This window comes from Jatropha curcas, chromosome 1 (genome assembly GCF_041381405.1).
Source record: "Jatropha curcas cultivar XTBG-Jc1 chromosome 1, XTBG_Jcur_1.0, whole genome shotgun sequence".
NCBI lineage: Eukaryota > Viridiplantae > Streptophyta > Magnoliopsida > Malpighiales > Euphorbiaceae > Jatropha > Jatropha curcas.
The window spans coordinates 30,841,446-30,863,500 of record NC_143151.1 but is presented as its reverse complement, the minus strand read 5'-3'; the positions used below and the strand labels follow the sequence as shown (position 1 = coordinate 30,863,500).

Sequence of the window (22,055 nt, the reverse complement as noted above, 5' to 3'; positions counted from 1 at the left end):
TTTAAGAGAGGAAAGAGTTTTTATATGAAAAGATGATATTCTCTTTTGAAGTTAACGTTGGGATTATTTTTGCTTTAATGAGCAATAAAGTTTCTGATGTTTTTAAACTAAAGAGGCAATGCATGGGTTGCAATTAAAAGGGTTGTTTGACCACATTTAATATTCACACATGCAAGGTTTGAAGATGAAAGGTTCAGTTTAGAAAACAGTGTAACATTTATATCAGAAACAGCCAGCTGTATTAGAAACAGACAGCTGCATTAAATCAGAAACTGCTTTTTAGATCAGAAAATACTTTTTGCAGAATATCATTTAATAGCTACCAAGAATATTTACTCCAAAGATATTTTAGATGGAAAAACGTGAAGAGTAAAGATTTTGGCTATAAATTCTTAATAAATTTATTCAAAAACATTTCAAAATAATTTTGAGAGATATAAAATAGATTTGTGCTTATAATATCATTTACTCTCTATCCTACAATAATTTCCTAAGACTTATTATAATACTAACCAATAGAAAATATCTTCATTAATCTTCATGGTCTTCAAATAAAAATCTTGGGATGTAGGAACTTCATTTCTTCAATAATTTTCAACAATAATTTCTACATAAAATAATATTAGCACATACAAGAATATTAAATTTATTTGTTTTGTATAATCATCAAAATCTCAAGATAAAATTGACCCTTGAGCCAACATTAACCGTAATTAGTTGATTTGAACTGAATTATTCAATCCGGTCAAATAGTCATCCTTCATAGCTCATGAAATTAAATATATTATAGGATAACTTTTTCCCATGAAATTAAATATAGAATCTCATTTTAAAAGGATATCTAGTTTTATATTAGGAGAAAAAAAGTTACTGAGATGAAACTCGATATTTCCAAGCTTGTCGAGTTTTGATTTTAGTGACTTGATCTCAACTTGGTTTATTTACACTCCTAACCGTAAATATACTTAGAGACTTTTCTAATCTTTAGTGATTTTATTATTATTAGATTTATATATAGTACAAGCATTGTGATTTACAAATACAATACTTTATTAATGTTTCAAGTGGACAGGTTCAACTTTTAACCCTTTGACTATTTGAAGGGATATTACTAACTAACTAACTAAATGGAAGTTGTCCTTATTTCTTATCAATGAACTGAAATTTTTAGTTTTGTGAGATACTAATTTAATGATTTGTTAAAATTTAATTATGTTTTAGTATTTGTCTTTGATTAATTTAATTAAATGTAACAGAAATTTCTTATTAAAATTAAAAAATTTAGATATTAAAATATATTACGAGAGGAAGATTTATATTTAGGCTAAACTATTTCGATTATCTCTAACTGTACGACTTGTAATAATTTCATTCAAAAATTAATTTAACTCATATCAAAAATTGCACCCTAATTATAAATTCAATCAAAATTGACATCAACATATAATAAAAAATAAAATAAAAAAAAATAAAAAAGCCTAACGTTCAATTTATTCCTAAATTGAGTTCAACTACGATTTGCAGTTGGGTTGATTTAACTCGAAATCAAGCATATATGGCCTGAAATATTTGAGTGGAAACTTTATGTTCCTCGAATTGTAGCACGAGAAGCCTAACGTTCGCTCAAGCACATAACAAATTACATAAACCTTCCATATCAGACGCATAGATAGATGATAGACATACAAAGAAAAAGAAAAGGAAAAGGTTGAAACCATGTATATATGATATATATCTGTTTTTTGAAAATGAAAGAACTTCATTAAGCATTAAAATTTACAAAGGGAATACAAACATGGAGGTATATTCTCCTAAACATGAAAACCAGCATGATTATGGGAAGCTCTAGCCAAGTATGAGCTACTTGTCTCCTAATCTATTTAACAATAAGACCAAATACAGATAAATCACTTGTAGAAGAATTAAGAGCATGAACAAAGAGCTATAATTAATGCTTATAATTAAAACTTCAAATATGAACTTAAAAATTATATAAAATATCGGAGAAATGTAATTATGAATCTAATGCTTTGAGCAGCGCTTCCCATATCTTACCGGAAGGTACGTACAGGGGTTTGGAACAGAAGTTTCTGGTTGTGCTTTGTCAACACCCACCGTCTTCTTATTAGCTCCATCTCCGGCTGCCTTATTTGACTGAAACTGCGCTGAAACGTGTTTGTAGCTGTATTGAGCAGCGGTACCAACTTCACCACAGGAGGTACAGAAAAGGTGTGAGATAAGTGCTAATAAGAAGGTGAAGACTAATAGACGAGACTGGATACTAGTAGTCCTTTTGATCGTTTTAGGTCTGGTTTTAAGCTTAAGAATAGCTTCTCCGGTAAAAAGCTCATCTCCAGAGAAGGTAACCTTAGGACCACCATCGGCATCAGTGGCAGAGAAGGAAGAAAGAGCAGAAGGAGGCATATTTTATCAGTTAGGTTTAGGTTTAGTTTTGTGGGTGTGTTTTTAAAGAGAAACTCAAGGAGAAAATAACCAGTGCTGTGATGGACAATTACTAGAGAATTTAAGAACAAAGAGTTATGAAGATGAGCAAGATAAGTAACTACAAATGGGAATGACCAAACCCAACTCCATCTTGGACAAATCAAGTGCAATGGATCTCCCTGGAGATGTGAGTTTTTTCAACTTACACTTTTTTGTCCTTTTGCAGATATTTACAAATAGCGAAGAGTAATTATTATTATGAAAGAAATTCCTAATGTTGTAATGAGGTAATGCTTTAGCGAATCTTTTTACACCTAACTTGAGAAGGAAGGCACATAGTGCACGAGTTTCCATACACGCAGATTAGTTTAAACTGCTATTTATTTGCTGAATAGACAGATCGATTGAAAAAATCATAACTATATTTAACAATAAATCGCTTTTCGCACCAAAGACCACTGAGACAAACACAAACGACAAGTCTCCTTCTATGTCTAGATGGTATCTTGCACTGCTAAGCTTCTGTTTTTTTTACCAAAATATCATACTATTAAGAATAATAATAAAAAAAATGTTTATTGTCGATTAAGGAAATATAAACTGAACAATAATCTGTCTACGGATTTGGACGGCTGACATAATCTTTCCAGTGCACCACTTTACAGGCTGTCAAAGAGTCATTTCACTGAATGACACGTCGTCGGTAAGATTTCGTCATCGTACAAAAATCGACCACGGCTCATTGCGACGATGAACAAGAAATCAAGCATTACTTCTAAAAAAATAGAAAATGGCGATCGATAAGGAAGAGAGTTCAAATCCAGTTCAACGAAAAATAAAAGTCAGGAAGGATTTGAAAAAAATGGCTGCGACTGTTTTGCCTTTTCAAAAGAATAAAAAAGGGGAACCCATGGGAAATTATTTGTTAGACAAATAAAGAGAAAGATATAATTAAGAAGAGCAGACATCGGGTCAACTTTAAAATTTATAGAAAAATATATAATAATAACAAATATAAATAATAAGATATTTAATTCAAAAAGAAATTAAATATTAATATATAAAAATAAACATAGAGTTAAATTTTAAATACTAAAAAAACATTAATATGTATACAGTTAAAAATATAAATGAAATTTAAGAAAAAAAAAATTTTAAAAAGTTGGTGACCCCGACACCAGTCAGTTGTTGATAAGTAAACGCGCAATACTTTTTGACAAGTAAGACTGCTAATATATTTGGAATGTGTGTTTTCTAGAACCTTTCAGATAAGCACTTTGGTTCCTCCTCACAGGCAAATACATTTTGGAACTAGAAACATTTGAAAGAAATTCAAAAAAGTTTACCATATTGTCCGCCTTTATTGACTAGCCAGAACAGCAGAACTTGCCAGACTTCATCGGAACAAAACATAAATTTAGATACATATTGGTGCCCGTTTGAGAACCTCTGCTGAGACTATTTGCACTTAAGTTTCACCTCCATTCCCTCTGTAAAATTTTTTTTCAAGAAACTCTTTTGTTATAAAAAGAAGTCAAGGGAGCTATAGTAGAGCATTTCTCACCAATAATCATGGCAAGAACATCTTCCATTACTGAAATGATGGAACCGATTTCGATCCCTAACAATAATTTTTTTATCAAAGTTGCTGGAAACATACTTCATGAAGGAATGACAATCGCGACAAATTCGAACATTCTTCATGATTCTTATAGTTCTCATATCCTTAAAGCTAAGCAAAGCAAAAGCCACTGCTAATTTTTCACTATGGTAGCTAAGACTATGCTCTTTCTCCTCCTCTTCAATGTCATGAAACACATTGGCAGTACTCGGTGCATAACCTTCAACTCGAAGACTATTAACTAAGTGAACCAAAAATTTTCTAATTTCCTGTGATTTAGGATGAGAACTATCTCCTGATACAAACTCATGAATCTCCTCATCCACATTAAGCATACTATATCCAGGTTTCTTGCTGATCCTCTTATCATGCATTGAAGTTCTAATGTTAGCCTTCTCAATAAATCTACCGACTTCACCATAAGCATTTGATAATAGCACATAGTCACCGTCATGATCAGTTTCTAAAAGATAGATCTTTCCCTTCACTTCCTTTGCTAATTCAAGATTCTTATGATTTACACAAGCTCCAAGCAAAGTCCTCCAAATAATAGCATTCTGTTTAAGGGGCATTCTTTCGATAAATTCAAAGGCCTCGTGTAGTTTCCCTGCACGGCCTAGTAGATCGACCATACACCCATAATGCTCGATTGTAGGTTCTATACCATATTCGTTCTTAATGCTTTTGAAAACTTGCCAGCCATCATCAACAAGACCGCCATGGCTGCAAGCAACTAAAACACCATTAAATGTAATGTGATCAGGCTGCAAATTGGTTTTCTTCATTTCATAAAACATTCTAAGTGCCTCCTTACTTCTTCCATGCACTCCAAGCCCATTGATCAATGCAGACCAAGTTAACACATTTCTTTCAGGCATTTTATCAAACACTTTGATAGAATCATCAACAGACCCACATCTAGAATACATATCAATCAGTGCAGTGCCTAATGGTACAGTAAGATCCAAGTTATTTCGGGAAATATAAGAATCAACCCAGCTACACCATTTTAATGATCCTAATTTAGAAATAGCCGATATCACACTTAGCATTGTCCCCACATCAGGCTTTACATTTCCATCAAATTTCATTCTTCGAAATAAACCCAAACCTTCTCGCGCAAAACCATTGTTAGCCAAAGAGGCAATCATTGAAGACCATGAGACGAGATCTCTAACACGCATTTCGTCGAACACCTTAAAAGCAACGTCGACCAGACCATGACAGCCATAGAGATTGATCAATGCGTTCTGCACGTAAACATTCGAATCAAGCCCAAGCTTTGTTATAAGAGAATGGAGATCTTGACCCGTTTGGAGACGAGAACAAGCCTTGAGTACAAAAGGGAAAGTGTAGTGATCAGGTGAGACGCCGGCTCGGCGCATGTTGGAGAAGAGAGAGATGACGAGTGAAGGAGAGAAAGATGCATGGGATCTGATTACCGTATTGTACGCAAACGTTACTTTTGGACCGAACAAGTTGACAGTCATGGCGATTCATCTTGTGTTCAAAATAGTACCATTTCCTGCAACTTTCAGTTCTTGGGAAATCATCGTTTTTGCATGGTCGCCTCTCTGTCCGTCCGCACCGTCATTGAAGCCCAAGCCACAACAGTAGATCCATTGTTCTGCATGTGGTTTTCGTGATAGGCCTTCGTTTAATAAATTCAGGCCCAACAAAAAACAAACAAAAATGCTCACTTGATTTATTTTTCCTTTTTTTTTTTTTTTTTTTTTTTTTTGAGAATGATTTATTTTTCCTTTCTTAATATGTTAAAACTATAAATGGATATTACTCAATTATTAGAATATTAATTTAGCCGCATATATTTATAGACTTTGTTCTTGTTTTTGTACATTTGAAATTTTTAAAGAATTCGAAACAATTTTAATGCATTAAAAGACAAAGATACACTAATCCAACAACAAAAGATTTTGGATAATTTAGCGAGAGATGTTCACTATTAACACAAACATCTTAAAGTTTTTGTTTCATTGATGATCAATTGGAAAAATATGATAAAATTTGCAAAGCCACTAAAATTAAGAAATTTTAAATAAAAGCAAATTAAAAAACATGATGCGTCTATATATATATATATATTCTCATATGTTCATGTATCGCATTGTAATTTTAGGCCAACATAAGAGTTATAACATTAGGCTAACATACGTGTTAGACGCACTCGGCTGCTCACATGCGTAATCTGATAGCAAGCATATACATATACATGAAATTGATCTCCTTCAATTGATAGATAATGAATTTACTCTTAGTTGCTAATACTGGTGTAATTATATTTGAATCAGAATGCAAAAGAAATATTTTAGTTTCTTGCAATTTCCTTGTACGTATTTGACTAAACGAATGAAATAAACGTAACATTTTGCATGAAACATCAAACATATCATAAAAACAACATGCACCTTTTTGGCTATATACAAGCCTATTTGTAGTGTCCTAAAAGAAAACAAGAATTGAAGAATTAGAGATTGAACTTGTCTCCTTTATTAGTAAATTTTAGAAAATCGATCAAACAGGAAAAATATTTTCCTCGAGCAACTTCAATTGATGGATTGAGTGATTGATGATCTGTGACTGATTGATTATGACAGTTAAAGTTCTTATCTGATTTTCGTAAGAATAGATCATAGCTGGTAAGAGTGAGACTTCCAAAAAAGAGCAGCACTGATTAACATAGCCATAAAAGCTGATTTTACGAAAAAGAAGAAAAAAAAATTGATATCAGAACAAGAACTGCAAAATCTTCAACGACAATTCATTTCCATTAGTCAAACTTACAACAATACAAAAATTCGCCAAAACTTGAAAAAGAAAAAGAAAAAATAATTAACTCTACATCAAAAACAGGTACTATTACTAACAATAGCTATATATATATAACAGCTCATATACATATATAGCCATAGTAGGGTTAGCTTGGTTTTTAGCAAAAGCCCAGATGAAGATAGTTCAAATGGAATACTAATGGACCCAGAATAAAGTTCCCGTTCAATTCTGCATTGGGTATCTCACTCCAGCTGCCAGTACTCTCTGCTGCTCAAGCTGTGCATTTATCGAACCAGAAAGTCAATAATAAAGCTGTTGATTTGTATCGCAAAAAAGAAAAGAAAAGAAAAGAAAAGTTTGAGTATTAAATGGATTTTGTTCTTGTAGAATCGTACTTGGAACAGTTCATGCATCTTGTTCTTTAGGTAACAATACTCCTGCTCTAGCAGCTCCAATGCTCTCAAACACCTGAAAGTTAAAATTCATAAACATTATTGATTAGAAATTGTTACCCTTTTTTTTTTAATTGTAAAAAAATTCTATAACAGATAATTATTATTTAGAAAAAAATAACAATTTCACTTTACCCTGCACGGTTATTTTGCTCAGCAGCAGCGCGAAAGGCAACGCACACATTTCTAACTCTTTTAGCACCAATACTAGAGCTGCTTCCCATGAACTGATTCAAATGGAGACCCATTTTCTTGTAGTCTGCAAACTCTCTATCCATCCTGTCCCATCTATCACTCGTTAGTGCAACTACCATAAAATATACAAACACACACTTTAAATTAATAATAGGCTACCCTCAGTCTTTGAATTTTGAACTGTTAAACGTAATTTAATATAATTAAAGGTATTTCTAGTATTCATAAGAGATATTTCAGCAAAAATCTATTTGGAAAAGAAAAAAATTTTCCAACCCGTCGATAGCTACCGAAAGTCAAAGATGTGTCCTTTGTGCGCGTGCCAAATGAAGGAAAACCCAAAAAAGAGGAGAGGTGAAAAATAAAGACACCATAACCAAAATTAAGTTGAAAACCAACTTTTTGTGCACGCATGTATATGTGTGCATGTGAAAACAAAAAGGAAGCTAACATATAAAGAAGAAAAGGATATATATGAAAAAAAGAAAGAATTAACTAAAGATGGTTTAAATTAATTAATTACAGTATTCCTCTAAGACTTCTCAAGAGCTTCTCTGATTCATGGAAGTAGATATTGACGACTTCTGATACAAAGTTTGGAGAGCTTTCATCTTGAAGTTGCTGTAGTTGCAAGAACTGCTCATCAAGCACTCCCTGATTATAAAATCAGAACAGAACACCATCAATTTTAATGCTGACTAAGCTTTACACAGTAATTAAACAGTAAACTGATGATGATGCTGATGATGATCACCTGATGGAACAGCAGTGCAAGTAAACGGTTCATATCGGTCCGTAACCGATCCGCACCCAACCCAAGCATCCACACAGGTAGACCCGTTTTGGCTAATGATACTTGTATCAAAGAAGGCAAAGTATGTTTTTGGTATGGGTTTGGTGTCACTGTCAGTTATTTGAGGATTTAGGGTTGCAAGTTATTTTTGGGATGGAGGAGACAAAGTTAGGATAACATCTATTTAAAGGATGCTATTGGTGCCTGCTTCTTGGACCTCAACACTTCAAAAGTCTTTTTACATTATGGAATATATTACACTATGGAAGTTCTCAATCGAATGTGTGACACACGCGCCAGTTCCAAACGTTTGAAAGTTTAAAAGAAAGAAAATGTTATAATTAAACAATTTTAATAACCAACCTACAAGTATTTATAATTCCTCCACTTCATAATTCATATTTCTTTAAATTAATGGATTGATAAGTATTTACTCTAAATCTATTCTCACGATGACTCGATTAATTATAAGTTAGAAATGTATTATTTCTCTTAATTACATATTTAGTACCTAGCTCCAAATTTCTTAATTTTCAAATTATTTGTCAGCTAAATATTGTCTTTAAAACCAATAGATTCATATCTACTAAGGTTGGTAAGTTTGATAATCAACTTAACAAAAAAACTTGGCCTAATTGAGTAATTGAGTTAATAACGTAACTGTAATTATAAAATTAATTTTAAATAATGAGCTATTAATTGATTTTCTTGTCAGTTCTGACATGTTGTGAATGGATTACAGATTATCAATTTTATTAGTTTAAATTTGGACAACCATCTTATGGAAACCATAGCTATTTATTAAAAATAAAATATATTTTTTGATAAAATTAAAAAAAAATTAGCAAAAATTATAAAAAAAAAAGATCAAAATCAAGACTTTTTAATCATTGACCTTGAGAATAAAAAGATTGACAAATAATAGAGTTACAAAATTAAATAATTATTTATCTCTATATGAGTAAAATTTAAAATTTGTAAATCCTATTTTGTAGTTCTAATAAATAAGACAGGAAAAGATTATGATTCTTTTCTTTCAAGTAGAATGTTGCATTTTTCTTTTGATGTTTAATCAAACGCGTGAACTTTCTTAAGGAAAAAAAGAAAAAAATCAAATGCATGAAAAGTGAATTCACGCGCAAAAGTAGTGAGAGTGGGAGAGGAATATCTTATATAAATTGGGCTAGGGCGTGCAGCGTGGGCCTTATCGAGGTGAATGTGGGGCATCAACCGGACCAGGTTACATAACAGCAGACAGAAAATAGGCGAGAGAGGTTGTGACCTGCTGTCCCATTTCCCGGTCACCTCGCGTGCTGCCTGTCATCGCAGGCTAATGCGGCGTTAAACTTTCACTCTCATCCGACAACTGCCCGCAGCCGGTTACTTGTCAGTCACCTCACATTCTCCTTCAAAATTAATCCAACTTATCAATACAACTCTAGAATTTAGTGCATTAGTAAATGGTTTCACTGTCCCGCTTATGGCAATTAAAATTAAAAAATACATTTTTTAATTGTGCTATTGAATAGTATAAATTTTAAATAAATACAATTTTTAATTGTGCTATTGAATAGTATAAATTTTAAATAATACTCTTAAGGAGTGTAACTTATAAAATGAATAGATAGAAAAATAATAATAATATTCTCACAATTGAGATGACAATAATTATAATATAATTTAATTTTATCAATAAAATTTTCCCAAGGATTTTATAAGGTATTGATTAAGAATATAATTAATTCAAATAAAATCAAACTAACTAATAACTCATAAGTTGTATGAAAAAAATTAGAAATTTTTATGAATTAAGTGTAGAAATTATAAATTATATAGAAATGAAGAGAGGAGATTGAACTTATAATTGCTCGAGCTTCAAATTTTATCATTTAGATTAGATATTATCTATATTAATTTTTATCACTACCTTGTAATTGTATAATTTTTCAAATAAATTTAGAAAATATATAAAATGTAACTTAATTCTTTTTCATCAAATAAAATTAAAAAAGAAATTATTTCACCTTCGTAACTTGCTTTTCAAAGGCTCCCAAACATCCTCTTCCAGGGCCACCTTCTTTTTTCTTTTTTCTGAACTTTTCCTCTGACTTTCTCTCTCTTTCTCGAGAAAAATGTTGTAGGTTATGGGACTAGAAAGGAAAAAAAAGAAAGAGCCCGGTAAACAAGGATTGTCAGTAACAGGTGGTAAAAAATGACAAACTGCGAAGCATAGATGGTACGTGGCAAAATGGGTAAGTGATCGAACTTGTCTTTTTTTTATTAAAAACAAATTTATTAAATTAATGAATTTCCTGTAATGGAAATGACATAATTAGTTTTAAAATTGTTTCATTTTTTTTAGTAAAAAAAATATTATTGTAGGTTATGGGGTTGTTAGTGGATTACTAGACCCAAGATGAAGACTTTTCAGAAAAAAGGATTAGTGATTGCTAACAGTGAGAGAGAGAGCTCAAAAATATAGAAGTGAGACTTTGTGTTATTATTGTGTAATTAAACCATTTTGGGTTCAAATGATTTTGATAATTAACACACCCACCACCTCTCCATCCCTTTTTCCGGTTAGCTTGGAGGGTTTTTTTATTGTTTATCTAATAATTATTATTAGTTTTATAATAATTGATTGATTCATTACTAGAGGGATTAAAACATGCTTTAAGAGGATTTTTTTTTTTATATTTTGAACCTTAAAATTGAAATTTTTGTAAAAATGTTCACCCAATTGTTTTGATCTATTAGAAAAGTATAACATCGTGTCTAAGATGCACGTTTTTTTTTTTTTTTTTTTTTTTTTGCATGTAAAAATATTCAAAAGGAATGAAATTATCAAGATTTAAGTTTAAAATTTTTTATTTTACAAGGCAGATATTTAGTTATTGAATAATTAATTTAATAATAAGTAATATGAGTTTCGGACTCCATTGGGCAACTACTTTTCATGCATTATTTAGTGCTTTGATTAGGTGAATTAGTATTTATATTAGTGTTTAGAGTTTGAGCTAGCGGATTATGAAACGTTATTCCTTTTAATGTTAGATAAAATACTAGTAAAAAGCTAATTGCTATTGGGACAAATAAATGTTACTAAAACAATTAATTTTACTGAACATGCCCACAAATTTTGTTCAAATATATTATTAATCTTTTTTTATAACAAATAAGAGGAATTGCTATTTTCTCAAACAATGATAAAAAGGAAAAAATATAATTAATTCTATTATATTGTTTTCCTTAATAAAATAATATAAAATCAAAAATGCATTTTTCACATTTGAGAATAATCACTGTGAAGAAAAAAATAATATGAACCGAAAAGGAGTTCTCTCTTCCTTTTAACCTTATTGTAAGAGTTGAACTTATCTTTTCTTTTTAGTTTTAAATCTACCATTTTATTTTTAAAAAGAAAAATAATGAAAAATTAAATTAAAATTAATAATATTAGGAAGCAAGTCTCAAAAACTTTCTCTTATAAAAAGATGACAATGCCTTAGGTCTAGAATTTTAATGAAAAGGTCATGCTTAACCTTACAATGGAACTTCACCAAACCAAATGTACTTATAATTAAGGTACAAATTATTAATTCTAATTTGAGTCCTCACATGGTTTTAGTAGAACTTCTATTTCTATACAATTCAAACCGTGCAAATTAAGTATTAACATCTATAATTATTAATATTAATCACATTTAATTATGTATTTGAAGCATGTTCTTTTTTTTGCTAATCCAATCCTCGACAAACTCACTTCAAAAGCATGCTTTGTATTGACGTAAGCAAGCTCTCTTTCTATATTATATGCACTAAGGAATGTTAAAACATACCTTGAGTCTTGTCAGATTATATGCTTTTTTATCTTAAAATGGTTAATTAATTAAATTACTATATTAATTTTATGAATAACAAACTTTTGAAGGCGATTATACCCATGCAAAAGCCAATTATTTAATTAATTAGAGTTGATAATCATGATTTGTGTGGGGTTTGTGCTCCCGTGCTTATTTACTATAGCCATTATATGTATTGAGAAGAAGACATTCTCTTTTGTCTTACATGTTCTTATCATTTCTTAATTCCTATCTTTTAGCATTGAAATTCTAAATGTTGGGAGAGATTAACAAGAGTTTTCTTTTTTTAATTGCCTAATTCAAAACCCTAAAACGTTGATTAGTTTGTAATTTAGGCATTTTTATTAGTGATTAAATTAATTTTTCAATCTTAATCGATTCATAAGCTATAGATGATGTCATTGATATGCTAAAAGATTAATTGTAATGCAATAATATGGCCAAGGACTCATTGCTCGAGACAGTGACATATATTTATTTTTACTTTTTACTTTTTACTTTTTACTCTACATATTGGTTCATAGGAATGTTGTAGTTCCCTGATTTGAATATTAATATTGTTGATTGGAATTTAGGGTTGATAATTGATTATGCGATTAGTGGATTAAATAATCATTATCGTTTTAACTCGAGTTTACAATTATAATTCAAATGTTTTTGCTCGTGTATTAAGCATCTCAGGTTCAATTTTCACATTTCAAGAGCTTTTTGTTGGGTTTGGGTTCCCTTCCTATGTGGTAAAAGCCCATATTTTGAAGTCCACTAACTAATTATTGTTTTACAATTATGCCCCTCAACTAACAGCCATATTCCTAATATTTTTTGGCTCTCATTTGATCGACACACAACCAGAAATCGTGTGAGAAAAACAGAGGAGAGGAGAGGGTTTTTCTGCACAGCCCCATCCAGCACCAGCCACCGTGTTCTGGAGATTCCTGGAGTTTCAACCGTTGGATCGTTGTGATTTTTGGATATGTTGTTCTTTTCTCTCTGTTCTTGATTCTCACCGTAGGGATTTTCATTTGGAGGTTTAGAGATTGAGTTCTGGGTCTGAATCCGAAGCTGTCCTGTTTTGCTTCTAGCTCTGCATAGCTTCATCTTCTTCAGCGTTTTCGGCAGTCATCCTTTGTCGGATTGAGCTGATTTTTGGTGAGCTTGTTCCTAACATCCAACTCTTGATTCTGGCTGATCAGTTTAATTTTTGGATGAGTAGAACTTTTTAAATGTATTGAGAACAACAGCTGTGTTTTGTGATCACTCTATTGTGTTCCCACACATTTATTTGTGGTTGTTTGTGGTATAGCTACATATTTTGATGGTTGTAGCTTGCTGTAAGTTGTAAGAAAATATTTGTGATAGTGAACTTTATTTCCTTAGACCGGAGGAGAGGTCCCGTGGTTTTTATCCTTCACACCGGAGGAGTTTTCCACGTAAAAAGATTTGTGTTCATGTGGTGAATGTTATTTTTGATTGTGTATGATTTGGGTCAGCTTGTGTTGCTTGAATTTGTTGCTCATTGTTACTCCTAATAGATTCATTCAAGTGGGGAAGTTTTTGTTGTGAGGTCAGATTCTGTGTTACTTCCCATCACAGTGGTATCAGAGCTGCAGTTATTTTGTTGATTGAGCATTTTTTGCTTGTTTGAATTATGGAGGTAAATATGAGTAAAATGATTTGTTTGGATGGCACAAACTATCACACTTGGAAAGGAAAGATGAAAGACCTTTTGTTTTTAAAGAAACTACATTTGCCTGTATTTGCTACTAGTAAGCCTGAGTCTAAGTCTGATGAAGAATGGGAGTTTGAGCATCAGCAAGTATGTGGTTTTCTTAGGCAATGGGTTGAGGATAATGTATATAATCATATTGTTAATGATACAAATGCCAAAACTTTGTGGGAAAAGCTAGAATCTTTGTATGCTTCTAAAACTGGTAACAACAAGTTGTTCTTACTTAAGCAAGCCATACGCCTGCAGTACAAAGAAGGGAGCTCAGTACTTGACCATGTAAATGAATTTCAGGGTATCTTTGATCAGTTATCCAATATGGGTGTCAAGTTTGATGAGGACATTATGGGACTTTGGTTGTTGAATACACTTCCTGACTCTTGGGAAAACTTTAGGGTATCTTTGACAAATTCTGCTCCTGATGGTGTTGTAACTATGCAGTATGTGAAGAGTGGTGTTCTGAATGAAGAAGTAAGAAGGAGAACTCAGGGCGCTTCCACATCACAGTCAGATATTTTGGTTACTGAAAACAGGGGGAGAAGCAAGAGTAGAAGTCATGATCATAATAGTAGAAGCAAGAGTAGGAGTAAATCAAAGTCAAGGTATAAGAGCCTTGAATGTCATTATTGTGGTAAATCTGGGCATATCAAACGGTACTGTTACAAGTGGAAAAAGGATAACAAAACCAATAAAGGCAAGCAAGAAAAGAATGGCAATGATGAAAATGGTGATCGTGTCAGTGTTGCTACTTCAGTTGATTTGGCTGTTGTTCATGATGGAAGTATGATTAATGTTGCCAGCAATGAGGTTCTTTGGGTACTTGATAGTGGAGCTGCACACCATGTTGCTACAAAGAAAGAATTCTTCACATCTTACACTCCTGGTGATTTTGGAACTTTACGGATGGGAAATGGATCTGTATCCGAAGTAGTGGGCATTGGCAATGTAACTGTGGTGACCAACCTTGGTATGAAGTTGATACTTAAGAATGTTAAACATGCGCCAGATGTGAGGTTGAATTTGATATCCTGTGACGCTTTATATAATGATGGATATGGCACCAATTTGTTTAATCATGGCATTGTTTATAAAGGCTCTTTGGTTGTGGCTAAAGGGTTTAGAGGTTCAGGTTTGTATTGGCTACTGACTACTATCCCTACAGATCTTGTGAATGCAGTTGAAAATGATAGTTCAACAGAATTATGGCACAAGAGATTGAGTCACATCAGTGAAAAGGGTCTGAATATTCTAGCTAAGAAGAATTTGCTTTCTGGTTTGCAAGGTGGAGAGTTAGACACTTGTGAGCATTGTTTGGCTGGAAAACAGAAACGGGTCTCCTTTAAACATCATCCTCCTTCTAGAAAAGAAGAGTTGTTGGAGCTAGTACACTCAGATGTATGTGGTCCTTTGAAGGATAAGTCATTTGGTGGTGCACAGTACTTTGTGACTTTTATTGATGATCACTCAAGAAAGCTTTGGGTTCGTGTGTTAAAGTCAAAGGATCAAGTACTCGGTGCATTTAGAGAATTTCACACTTATGCTGAGAGAGAAACAGGTAAAAAGTTGAAATGTGTTCGTACTGATAATGGAGGTGAATATTGTGGGCCATTTGATTCTTATTGTCGAGAGCATGGTATCAGACATCAGAAGACACCTCCTAAGACTCCACAGTTGAATGGTTTGGCAGAAAGGATGAACAGAACCTTGATGGAGAGAGTTAGATGTACGCTTTCAGATGCAAAACTACCTAATTCTTTTTGGGGTGAGGCATTGTATGCAGTTGCACATGTCATCAATCTTACTCCTACCGTTCCTTTGAATAATGATGTTCCTGATAGTTTTTGGTATGGTAAGAAGCCTTCATATGATCATCTACGGGTATTTGGGTGCAAATGTTTTGTTCATGTTCCTAAAGATGAAAGGTCCAAGCTAGATGCCAAGACAAGACAGTGTATCTTCATTGGCTACGGTCAAGATGAGTTTGGCTATAGGTGTTATGATCCTATTGAGAAGAAAGTTTATAGAAGCCGTGATGTGGTCTTTATTGAAAATCAGACTATTGAAGATATTGGCAAAGTGGAGAAACCAAAACCTCAAAATAATAGCTTGGTTGATGTAGATCCAGTTCCGTCAGCTTCAACACCTGCTGTAGTTGATGTTAGAAATCAGGTTGATCTTCAGGATAATACTGAAGAGGCAGATGAGGTTGATATTCCTATAGATGATGCAACTGATGATCAGTATGAGACACTTGAGGGACAACAAGAGGCTCCAGTCAGAAGGTCTACCAGAAATCATATTCCATCTACAAGGTATTCTCCTAGTGAGTATGTATTGTTGACAGATGCAGATGAGCCAGAATGCTACCAAGAAGCTGTTGAGAGTGAGGAAAAGACAAAATGGATTATTGCTATGAAAGATGAAATGCAATCCTTATATGACAATGATACTTTTGAACTGGTGAAGCTTCCTAAAGATAGAAAAGCCTTGAAGAATAGGTGGATCTATAAGGTGAAGCATGAAGAGAATTCATCATCCCCTCGGTATAAAGCGAGATTAGTTGTCAAGGGCTTTAGTCAGAGAAAGGGGATTGATTTTGAAGAAATTTTCTCACCAGTGGTTAAGATGTCTTCCATCAGGGTTATCTTGGATTTAGCTGCTACACTTGATTTAGAGATTGAGCAGATGGATGTGAAAACTGCATTTCTTCATGGTGACTTAGAAGAGGAAATTTATATGGAGCAGCCTGAAGGTTTTGTGGTGAAGGGCAAAGAAAATTATGTTTGCAAGTTGAAAAAGAGCTTGTATGGTTTAAAACAAGCACCAAGGCAATGGTATAAGAAGTTTGAGTCTGTTATGGTTCAGCAAGGCTACAAAAAGACTACTTCTGATCATTGTGTTTTTGTGCAAAGTTTTTCTGACAATGACTTTATCATTTTGCTGTTGTATGTTGATGATATGCTTATTGTAGGTCCTAACTCCTCCAGAATTATGAATTTGAAGAAAGACTTGAGCAAGTCTTTTTCTATGAAGGATTTAGGCCCGGCAAAGCAGATTCTTGGCATAAAGGTCATTCGTGACAGAAGATGCAAGAAATTATGGCTTTCACAAGAGAAGTATATTGAGAAGGTACTACAACGGTTCAATATGGCTAAGGCTAAGGCTGTAAGTACACCTCTCCCTACATCTATTAGATTGAGTGTGAAGCAGTCTCCTTCCAATGAGCAAGAGAAAGAATTCATGCAAAAGGTTCCTTATGCATCTGCAGTAGGAAGTTTGATGTATGCTATGGTTTGTACTAGACCAGATATAGCTCATGCAATTGGTACAGTTAGTAGATTTCTTTCTAATCCAGGTAAGGAGCATTGGAATGCAGTTAAATGGATATTGAGATATCTCCGTGGTACTTCAGGTTTGAAGTTGTGTTTTGGGTCTGAAAAGCTTATGCTTTGTGGTTACACTGATTCTGATATGGCTGGGGATATCGATTCTAGAAAGTCTACTTCTGGGTACTTGATTACATTTGCAGGGGGAGCTGTGGCATGGCAATCCAGGTTGCAAAAATGTATTGCTTTATCTACTACAGAGGCTGAGTTCATTGCAGCTACTGAAGCATGCAAGGAGTTGCTATGGATGAAAAAATTTGTGAATGAGCTTGGCTTTACTCAGGAAAGGTATGTTTTATTTTGCGATAGCCAGAGTGCTATTCATCTTGGTAAGAATCCAACTTTTCATGGTAGATCTAAACATATTGATGTGAGATATCATTGGATCCGTGATGTTTTGGATTCTAAGTCAATTGAGCTTGAGAAGATTCATACGGATGATAATGGTGCTGATATGTGCACAAAGTCTCTACCAAGAATGAAGTTTGAAATATGCCGTTTGAGTGCCGGTTTGGGCACCTCTTCCACATAGTCGGGAAGGGGGAGAATTGTTGGGTTTGGGTTCCCTTCCTATGTGGTAAAAGCCCATATTTTGAAGTCCACTAACTAATTATTGTTTTACAATTATGCCCCTCAACTAACAGCCATATTCCTAATATTTTTTGGCTCTCATTTGATCGACACACAACCAGAAATCGTGTGAGAAAAACAGAGGAGAGGAGAGGGTTTTTCTGCACAGCCCCATCCAGCACCAGCCACCGTGTTCTGGAGATTCCTGGAGTTTCAACCGTTGGATCGTTGTGATTTTTGGATATGTTGTTCTTTTCTCTCTGTTCTTGATTCTCACCGTAGGGATTTTCATTTGAGGTTCAGAGATTGAGTTCTGGGTCTGAATCCGAAGCTGTCCTGTTCTGCTTCTAGCTCTGCATAGCTTCATCTTCTTCAGCGTTTTCGGCAGTCATCCTTTGTCGGATTGAGCTGATTTTTGGTGAGCTTGTTCCTAACATCCAACTCTTGATTCTGGCTGATCAGTTTAATTTTTGGATGAGTAGAACTTTTTAAATGTATTGAGAACAACAGCTGTGTTTTGTGATCACTCTATTGTGTTCCCACACATTTATTTGTGGTTGTTTGTGGTATAGCTACATATTTTGATGGTTGTAGCTTGCTGTAAGTTGTAAGAAAATATTTGTGATAGTGAACTTTATTTCCTTGGACCGGAGGAGAGGTCCCGTGGTTTTTATCCTTCACACCGGAAGAGTTTTCCACGTAAAAAGATTTGTGTTCATGTGGTGAATGTTATTTTTGATTGTGTATGATTTGGGTCAGCTTGTGTTGCTTGAATTTGTTGCTCATTGTTACTCCTAATAGATTCATTCAAGTGGGGAAGTTTTTGTTGTGAGGTCAGATTCTGTGTTACTTCCCATCACTTTTAATTGTAATATATATTTATATCTTTTTTTGATTGGACTGCTTTTAATGAGCTTTGGTATTGTCGTATTGTCCTTAGATTCTAATGTCGTTGTAATTTTTGCCGGTAGTGCAAATTATATAATATCTCTTGTAGATAGTATTTGTTGGCAAAAAAAGAAAAAGAAAAAAAAAAAAAGAAAACAAAGTATAATTTACACATGATTACATGAAGAGAGTTGTAAGGGTCTTTAGCCCATATATCCTGAATTGCAGCCCAACCCAAGAAAAGCGGTGGACCTAGTTTGCACCAGGCTGATCTAGCGATGGAAGAATGAAAGCTAAGGTCGTATTATATAAATAAAAAAATTTATTTATTTATTTATATTAATAGTTAGTAAGTATTTATAATTTATAGATAATTATAACAAAATGATGACGAAAAAATATTAATTGAAAAAATTATTAGTAATTTTTTTTAGAAGATTAATATAGTGGAAATATAATATAGATACAAATTAGCTGGAAAACTTATATGGAAAATCTACAAAATTTAGTTGATAGAATCAATATCTGATTAAGACTTCTAATAAATAGTAATTGCTGATTAAAATCCTTACCAAATATCTGTAATATAATTATTGAGGACAGAACTACATGAATCTACTGAACATATATAACATATAATTATATTATAGCTAAAAAAAAAAAAAAGGAAGGTGGTTCTTTCTTTATTAGCATTCTATTTTTACTTTTTAAAAATTTTTAATTTTCTCTGTTTCAATTATATCACTAAATATTTATAAATTTAAAAATTAATATTTAGTAATAGTAAGTATCACTTTTTTATAATTATTTTAATTATATTGTATATATTACGCATCATTTTTAAACAAAACATGCCTTAATTTTGCGATTGTAGTATATGCAAAATGAAAAGCAATGAGAAAGGAGAACCAACAAATTGATCTTTTTAGTGAAGAAGTCATTACTATAAGGCTACATCCACATGTAGAAAAGCTAATGCCCCATGTGTCACATGAACTCTCACATGATATATAGTAGTCAATTTCTCATCATCAAGTTGTGTTAAACATGGAACATCTCAAAAACCCTATTTTTTGAAACTCAGTTGTTGAAAGCCATCCTTTGCTTTTGTATTTCATTGGGTATCTTCACATCAGTTGCTAACCCAATAGCTTGAAGAAACCTCACAACATACCAAGTCATGTCAATTTGCCACCATTCAAGGCCATGTCTAGCTGAGTACTCAAATGCATGGTGGTTGTTATGCCACCCCTCTCCAAATGCAAGCAATGCTACCCACCTGATTTGAACCATCTCAATAAGATTAACAATATGAAGGAAAAAAAAAAAAAAGAAATTTCAAAAACCAATTCAACTTGATTTAGTAATTAAGTTGTTGTAATTACCAATTGTTCCTGGACAAATCGCCAGTATTCCATGCTTGTTTTCCCCATACATGACAAGCAGAATTTACTAGCCAAGTGATATGGAAAACCCATATGATCCTTACTCCCTGAAATGGTTTCAAAGAAGTTGAGTTAACAGGAAAAAAGAAAATGCAAAGAAAAGGTAAATTTTATTAGTATATGATCTTTAAATGTAATTATCTAAGAGAAGCATATTTTTGTTCAGGTCAAAAGTACAAGCACTCCCTGCCTCAAAGTTCATTTTCAAGCAACTTGAGAAATCCATGTGCTTGTAGAGAATAGAGATTTGAACAATGTCCAATACCAAAATTGACAAGATAAGGCATTTCAAGTTTTATGGTCCGACGATGAATATGACAAACTACTATATTGTACAATAGTTAGGCAAGTGTAGCAAGTAGCCACAAATTGAATAGTAAATATATGTGAAATCAAAAAAGAAGGCCCACCAAAAAAAGCAATGGCCTCAAGCTTGAATTCAACAGTATAGTGATAATGATATTGCCACCATAATCAGATATATTCACACTTGTAAAGCAATGTTACAAGTGTTGTAAGGCAATGAATATAAGTTTAATTATTAAATTTTTAAAAAATGAAAAAATTACTCACCATTCCCCACACCAAGTAGGGAAATCCGCCTATTGCATATAACAGAACTCCAAGAGCAATTGGATGAAGAATGTATGTATTCTGAATAAACTTGTAAAAAGGTTGCTTCTCTAAATCTCCAACATTTGTTTGCCCTCCGCACTGTCAATTATTTCCGTTATCAAAATAAGGTATAATCATGCACGGGGAGAGGAATAATAAAATTTTGCTTACAATATTCAAATTTTCTTTAGAACTATCAAAATTTCAAGTTTCAATTTCAGTTGAAAGTCCAGTTAATAGAAATACAAAGATATGAAAGTTACCCTTTCAATAATAGAACTGGAATCAAACATCCAACTAATATGACTATACCAAAATCCTTCAACAGGGCTATGAGGGTCTCTCTCAGAATCACAAAATTGATGGTGGTATCTATGTGTGCTAACCCAGTCAATGGGATTCCCCTGCAACAGCAAGATTAAACCAAAAACTTAATTAACACAAAAATCATCAAAATCATTAAACAAGAACTTAAAAGAAGCAAAAAAAAAAAAAAAAAAAAAAGCACCAAACCTGAAATGCTTGAACTCCACAATATGCAAATAGGTACTCAAGCCATTTGGGAAGCTTGAAACTTCTATGAGAAAGATTCCTATGAAAGGAAAGAGTAATACCCAGAAGTCCTGTAACACAGTAAAGCCCAAAAGCAACCCAAAATGCACTCCAATTGAAATAAAATGGAGCCAACAAACTAAGCAAATGCGTTGCTAATACCACACCAGCAGTGCCTATATCCATTGAATTCCATTTCCTTCCCCAAAAAACATTCCTTTCTCTTGTAACCACCACATCTGATAACAAAATTCTCCTGTAATTCTTTAGCACCGGCTCTGATTCAAATAATGGACCAGTACTATTATTTCCTATTTCCAGTGCAGCTCCATTGCTAATGTTCTTACTTGAATCAGCAAAAATACTGAAACTTTGCCGTTTGCGGTTGGTTGCTAACTTAAATGATTTTGCGTTTAATTCTTTTGCTCGGCGAAGAGGCAAAAAAGGGTAAGGCTTGGATTTGGTTAATGGAGAGGTGACTAAAGCCATCGAAACAAAAAATATGGAAATGGGATGTTTTCTGACGTTTTATAATGCTAATGGGATTTTGGTTTCTGAAAGGAAGTTCATGGCTTTATCGTTTCTGTGGTGTGGGTATTTGTCAAAAGCGACAAATTTATAGTGAGAAAAAAAATGTGAAAAAGAGCGATAAGGAGGTCATGAGGTAAAGCCTTGTATTGTATGGCTGCGTTCAGATTTTGGATTTGAGATTGG

The 22,055-nt window shown here is 33.1% G+C and overlaps 3 protein-coding genes across 3 annotated transcripts; all 3 read right to left on the bottom strand.

Annotated features, from left to right (window-relative positions):
* Window positions 1-2,808: 2,808 nt before the first annotated feature.
* Window positions 2,809-5,713, bottom strand: LOC105634851 (pentatricopeptide repeat-containing protein At4g21065). The gene is made up of 2 exons (XM_089717694.1): window positions 3,792-5,713; window positions 2,809-3,220 (listed from the first exon to the last, which is right to left on the bottom strand). Exon 1 carries the CDS (start codon window positions 5,554-5,556, stop codon window positions 4,006-4,008), a length of 1,551 nt encoding a protein of 516 aa, XP_089573820.1. The 5' UTR covers window positions 5,557-5,713; the 3' UTR covers window positions 2,809-3,220; window positions 3,792-4,005.
* Window positions 5,714-6,844: 1,131 nt separating this feature from the next.
* HP6 (histidine phosphotransfer protein 6) lies at window positions 6,845-8,449 on the bottom strand. The gene is made up of 5 exons (XM_089725844.1): window positions 8,258-8,449; window positions 8,027-8,157; window positions 7,444-7,587; window positions 7,252-7,324; window positions 6,845-7,132 (listed from the first exon to the last, which is right to left on the bottom strand). The coding sequence occupies exons 1-5, from the start codon at window positions 8,324-8,326 to the stop codon at window positions 7,079-7,081; spliced, it is 471 nt and encodes a 156-aa protein (XP_089581970.1). The 5' UTR covers window positions 8,327-8,449; the 3' UTR covers window positions 6,845-7,078.
* Window positions 8,450-19,624: 11,175 nt separating this feature from the next.
* Window positions 19,625-22,017, bottom strand: FAD5 (fatty acid desaturase 5). The gene is made up of 5 exons (XM_012217779.4): window positions 21,303-22,017; window positions 21,053-21,193; window positions 20,748-20,888; window positions 20,115-20,221; window positions 19,625-20,008 (listed from the first exon to the last, which is right to left on the bottom strand). The coding sequence occupies exons 1-5, from the start codon at window positions 21,828-21,830 to the stop codon at window positions 19,810-19,812; spliced, it is 1,116 nt and encodes a 371-aa protein (XP_012073169.1). The 5' UTR covers window positions 21,831-22,017; the 3' UTR covers window positions 19,625-19,809.
* Between the last annotated feature and the right edge of the window lie 38 nt (window positions 22,018-22,055).